Source organism: Lactuca serriola, chromosome 6 (genome assembly GCF_051521515.1).
Source record: "Lactuca serriola cultivar US96UC23 chromosome 6, Lser_US96UC23_V15, whole genome shotgun sequence".
NCBI classification, from domain to species: Eukaryota; Viridiplantae; Streptophyta; class Magnoliopsida; order Asterales; family Asteraceae; genus Lactuca; species Lactuca serriola.
In genome coordinates this window covers 194,975,292-194,982,006 of record NC_136413.1, presented here as the reverse complement: position 1 = coordinate 194,982,006, position 6,715 = coordinate 194,975,292, and the positions used below count along the sequence as shown (strand labels likewise).

Genomic DNA, 6,715 nt, shown 5'->3' with positions numbered 1-6,715 from the left:
GGGTGCATTGAACTCTAACATTGTTGTATGATGTTATTTGTATTTTTTGACTGAGTTCGGGCCTTGGCATATTGCAGGCATCAGTAAATATGATCTTAATTGTATTGATAGTGTCATGTCCCTGTTAAATTCATTAAGTCAAAAAAAAAGAAACATATTTATGTTTTTATAGTAAATCCATTCTTCTCACCTGATACAAGAAGGCTAGAACTAGTATATTTATCAAGCAATTGATAGTACCTGTCTTGCTTCCATAAGTAATGATCATCCAACATGTATTGCCATTCAAGGCTTTTGAAAAATCTCATCCCCCTGACATAACATATTTACAGTAGAAGGTTACATCTTCTTTGTATAATCAAATGTGGCCTCAAAGAATTGATAGTACCTGTGAGTTTTAAAACCAAGCCCACATAGCGAAACTTCTTGGTATAATTATTGTTGTATAAGGTAATTTGTTTGGATAAAAAAAGGTTTCACCAACGAACTAAGAATTCATGATACAAGTCGACCAATAAGGATGACAAATGAATCTTATAATTCTGTTTAAGAACAATAATAAATAGTTATGCACTTTTGGATGAATATAATTAGGAAAAGAATTGAGTACTTATATCCTGAGATTATTGATACTCGCTCAAACACATATCCTTCAAGAAGATTATGATAATAAACTTTAGTAAATATAAAACATAAACTAGATTGAAATAAAAGGTTATATGTAATCTGAAAGTCAGAAATTAGGTCTCGATTGGAAAGAAACTTGGTATAACATCCCAAATTTTCAAGCCAAAAATTTCATTTTAAATTAACTAACTTATAAAAATCATTTCTCAAAACGTAGCTGATAACATAACGTTCCATAAACCATATCAATTATATTTCCAAAATCATATCATCAAGTAGTAATAAAATCAGAGTACAATCCCATGAATCGCAAAATGCGGAAAACTAATGTGCGTGTGATGTGCAGCTACCGCGCCGGCTCATTCTCCTTTGCTGAAGAGGTACCTGAAACAAAACTAAAAACTGTAAGCACAATGCTTAGTGAGTTCCCCCATCATACCACCTACCATATAATCACATAGCATACATATTGCTAGACAATTTTGGGGTGCCTAACCTACCTGGCCCGACCATTCTGGGGTGCCGACCTACCCATGTCAAGCCGTTCTGGTGTGCTGACCTACCCATGTCAAGCCATTCTAGGGTGCTGACCTACCCTTCGGTCCTAACAACCGAACTCCGGGGACTATTTCACCCATTACCACTACTACCACATATATCATAACATAAACATGCTGTCAGACATATCTAGGGTACCTGACCTACCCTTTGGTCCTAACAACCAAACTTGGGGACTAGTCCCATCCTACTACCACTATCACATATAACATATCGTGCTAACATATAACATATCAGGTAGTAGCAAACCAGACAATTATCATAAAGACAATTATCCTCTCTATAATCAACTACTAGTGGGTCGGCCTTGGTGCCTTCGACCTACTTCTACTGGAAGGTAACTCACCTCGATGCCGTGTAGTGTTTGAACTGTCCTCGGTACGAGAATCAACTCGTCTCAACTCCTGAATTCCTACACACCAATCTTTCCTGATTACTCTCTCATGTTCATAACCCTCTTACAAAAGTCAACTCAAGTCCAAGTCAAGTCAAGGTCAAACCCTAGTTAAAGTCAACTTTGGTCAAAGTCAACATCTGGTTGCCTCGACTTACCGAGTTGGTCCACCAACTCGCCGAGTCCCCATGTTCACCTACTGCCATAATACCGTCCTTACTCGTTGAGTCTAGCAAGAGCACGACGATTTCACCTTCAACAACATATCTGACTATCTTCAACCGACTCGTCGTGTTCGTCCTTGAACTCGTTGAGTTAATCTTCATCCATATGAAGATGTTCAGTCTATGACTCGCCGAGTTCATCCTTGAACTCGTCGAGTCCATCTTCATGTGGTTGGGACATTGCCTTGAACTCGCCAAGTCTGTTCACCCACTCGTCGGGTCCTATGATTTCTAGGTCTATAACAAACCCTTAGCAGGCTAAGTGTTCCTTCCACTCAACCAAAACCATTTCCAGAAGACGTTTGGGGGCAAAAGCGTCCCGACTCACCGAGTCACCCAAGCGACTCGTCGAGTCCCTCCTAGTCCAAAACTATTCAGTCGATTATAATGAGTCTTAATGCACCCAAATCATAGATCTTGCCTCCTAGGGTCCCTTTTACACGTAAAGTTCCAATCTTGACGTACATGCATGAGGGTTTTTGGCTCAAAAAGCCATAAAAGAAGTCTACAAGATGCATGGGGTGCTTATGGCAACAAAGTTGGCACCTTTATGCCATATGGACCCCCAATAGTTCCAGATCTAAAGTGCAACACCAAGCACATATACAAAATCTGATTATGGCTTCACTATGCTCATAAAAACGGTACAAATAGCCCCAAATCAAAATCTAAGAGATAGATGGTCAAGGTTCCAACTTTTTACCTTGAATGAGCTGAGAATGGTGTAACACCTCTGGATCTTCTTGCTTCTACTTGAACTCCCAACTCCCAAACTTCCTTCCTCCTTTCCAATAGGAACCGGGTGTTACACTTGGAGATTGGAACGAAACTTGGAAGTATCAATTTCTACGTATGTTTGAACAAATATAGAAAAGTAACAAAACCAAAAACCAGAAATCGGATGACAAACTCACATAAAAATCATTAAACATATCAAGATCTTCATTGAGAATCATGACAAACCAGTGTTGGATTTCCGCTAAGTGATGCAGAAGAGGTGGTAGATTTTGGTCGGAGTTAACTCCAATAGGGCTTCGATTGGGTGTTGGTTGATGGTGGCCGTCTGTGTCATCGGCGATAATAGGGGCCGAGATTGATGGAATAGACGATGAAGGGTCGGGGGCGCTAGGAAGCCGACGTTGGGGGTGGGTCTCCAAATAAAATTAGGGTAAGAGTATATCGATTTGGGAAGGAGACGGGGCAACGAAAAAATGGGAGGGAATTGAAAATCAAGAAAAATAATTGAGAGGGAACTGAAACTTAGTGACGGATTTCAACTACAAATTAGCAAGGGATGTTTTCTGTCGCTGATTCTGTCGGTAATCCGTCTCTAATCCCTTGGTAAATGACTTGAATTTATGGAATAGAAATCAAGGTGTTTTCTGTCGCTGATCCCTTGCAAATGCGTCGCTGATTAGCTAGGGAATAGTTCCGTCGCTGATTCTGTCGCTGATACCTCTTTTTCTAGTAGTGGCGGAAACATCGTGTGGTGTAACTTAATTTTTGTATTATAGTTATTAAACATACATTGAACAGTGCAAAAGAATTTTTTAAATTACATACCTTTGTTGATAATAGAAAGTTACATTATTCTTGTCTTCCAAATAATTATTACATAGTATCCGAAATATCACAAATATCACAAATATCATAGACATATTCATTATATCCGAAATAGACGTTCCATACGAACATAACTTCACTTTTACATATTAATATCATAAATATCACAGACATATTCATTATATCCGAAATAGACGTTCCATACGAACATAACTTCACTTTGTCATGACTTTTATTATTACAATTTAAATCTTTACTGCATTGAATTACTATTAATTTAATTAACTATTTGTTAAAAACATCTTTTTATCATACCTTAATCATCGTCAATAATTATTTATTATTTCTTAAAAAAGTTTAATGTTTACGATATTAAACACAAATTTTATAATATGTTAATAATTTTTTTTTATTAATATATATTAAATTACTTATTTATTCGTCATTTCGTTTATATTTATTTCAAAAAAATTTCTTAAAAAATATTTAATATTTAAATCTTCATAAATAGTTTTTTAATCGACTCATACATATAATACGCGGGTCTCTGATAAACAAAAAATCAAAGAAGTTATAGAGCGAAGAGATTCGAATTCCATCGGTGAGGATCAAGTTTTCAACATATAGCCCACTAACAACTTTATTTATTCACCTATCCCAGGATTATTTAATTGTATACTTTATATAATGTGTAAATCCTTAATTAGCTTAGAAAGTAATCCATGTGCAGTAAGTCAATACTGGAATGCGGGTTATATTTTTTAATTCTCTTGTTCCGACCCTCCGACCCTATAAATACCACCATCTTTACCCATATTTCATTACAACATAAATCATTCATCTTCTTATATATTCTCCAAAGATAACTTAAAATGGCTGTTATTACTGTCGAGCTCGAGGTTGCTTCCTCATATCCTGCTTCCAAACTTTTCAAGGTCTTTAGTGAGTTCGATACCCTTGCACCTAAACTTGAACCTGAAACATACAAAGCCGTCGATATCATCCAAGGTGATGGTGGTGTTGGAACGATCAAAACCATTACATACGGTGATGGTAAGTAACTGCACCATTAATTACATAAGTGACTATTTGATTTTTGTTTGTTTTGATTTCGAAATAACTCATCATGATCACAAAATGATCTTAATTTTTAATGGCTAGTAAATTTGTCACTTATTACTCCCTAACAATTCTACAACCCATGCACAGCTGTCCCATTCACAAGCTCAAAGCACAAGGTTGATTCAGTTGATGTAAGCAACTATAGCTCAGCATACACCATCTTTGAAGGTGATGTCTTAATGGGCATAGTAGAATCTGCCAATCATCATGTAAAGTTTGTACCTTCTTCTGATGGAGGATCCGTATACAAGCACACGGTGGTGTTTACCTGCAAAGGCGACAATACTGTACCTGAGGAAACTATCAACCTTATGAAAGAAGGATTTAAGAAGAGCTTTAAGGGGTTTGAAGCCTACGCCATTGCTCATCCTGAAGCGTACTGAGTCATATGGGATCCACATGTTTTGGTTCAATAAGACACGGTTTGGTTTGTCAGTACCCATAAGAGAAAAAAATATATATGGTTTTTCTTTTACTTCAATTCTTGCCTTCGTCAACTATATTAATATATGGACATTAGTCCGGTTGTATCGTTCTTGTAAGTTGTTTGCATTTGATAGTACAATTAATTAACAAAAACCACACGTAAATTAATTATGTTTGATGTTTGATTTCCAGAATAACTATTCTCTTCCTTAATTAGGCTAATTTGTCTCCCCTCAACTTTTAAGATATAATTCATGTCACCTTTGGATTGGCTTATTTTCATCTTGCTACTTGCTTTAAAAGCCGTCTATACATAGTAACTAAATTTCTTATAAATGATCATGATATTCTCAAGCATGATCGATCCATACTCAAATATTACGATGAATAAAAGTTTTACTTATACGTAACAGGCAATAGATAACAAATAGGGTCGCTAACCTATTCTAGATGACAAAAATAATTATTTTAAAAGTCACGTCCATAAATTTTTGGGTCATAATATTACTATGCATGACCGGTTGAACTTTATTAAAGAGGTCCACAACATCTGATACAAGGAAATCAAAATATCAAATGCGAACAATATCAACGTGTTGATTTTCGTGCACATTTTTTTTATGTTTTGTCATTTTGAAAGAGACAATTTTTAAAGAAGTCTGTCTCACAATGAAAACCTCACTTTTTAAGCCCACAAGAGGGAAAACCTACGTAAGATCCATACATGTGTATTTCCCTCCTATCCATCCAACAACTAAAACATCGGCATGTCTAAACATTGATCTTCTTTCCAATGGGTCAGTGAAGATGTTCACATGTGCCTCTTTCCTGGTAGTAACCCTGAAGTGCCTAAATTTGTCAAAAAGGAACATCCCTAATTAGATCGTATCGGTACTTGAAACCCAAGAGCTGTCTACAATGTATTGTTTGCTACCAAAAACCCAAAAATAAGTCCTAACATGTTTTGTGACAATATGGATGGCTCAACCATTTGGAAGATCTAAGCAAACAAAAAAAATTAGGGCCCTTCGGTTTTACAACTTGAACCAAATTCCAATCTATTTTCTTAATGCATCTATGCTAATCACTTATTTAAACATGACGTTTGCTGAAGTTTTGATCTCCCAGCCGATGTGAGACTCAAAGGTAGAGTTAATATGAAGCAAGATGATGATCAAACTTATATAAGAGAGGAGAGTTGCTGAGTTTCATTCATGAGCGATGTGAAATATGTTTAAGTATTTTCCGAAATAAAATAAATGAATGGTAAGCAAACAGATTCGAGCATAAGACCCTTAGTCTGATAAACCAACATTTTTAGCACCAGGCCAAGCTCCAACTTGTGTTTCTAACCCAAGAAATATATATATATATATATATATATATATATATATATATATATATATATATATATATATATAACATAATAAACTTTAAAATTGGGTTACCTTTAGATTTGAAGCCCCAAGCACTTGGTTAGTTTTGTAAAGAGTAAAGCTGCCCTTGTATGACAAACGTGACATACAACTGAAAATAAAGGGATTACAAAGGGATACTTTAGGATAGCATGATATTTCACCAACGATATATTCTGGCCAAGACTATCAATATGAATACCATAAGAAAATCATGGCCATGGGATGCCCATATATACTCAAAAATTGTTTTCTTCTTAATAGTTATGTCCAAATGTATTTCAATGTCTTGGATAATTTTACTAAAAATTACATTAACCAATATATGTTGGCCTTTAAGAGGATCGATGTCCTTATTAGTGAATTCGTTTAAGTCAAAACTCGAA

At 35.7% G+C, this 6,715-nt stretch overlaps 1 protein-coding gene across 1 annotated transcript; it reads left to right on the top strand.

Moving 5' to 3' along the window:
* The first annotated feature begins 4,182 nt into the window (after nt 1-4,182).
* On the top strand, nt 4,183-5,085 carry LOC145057705 (root allergen protein-like). The gene is made up of 2 exons (XM_079005580.1): nt 4,183-4,419; nt 4,576-5,085. Exons 1-2 carry the CDS (start codon nt 4,239-4,241, stop codon nt 4,869-4,871), a joined length of 477 nt encoding a protein of 158 aa, XP_078861706.1. The 5' UTR covers nt 4,183-4,238; the 3' UTR covers nt 4,872-5,085.
* Nucleotides 5,086-6,715: the final 1,630 nt, after the last annotated feature.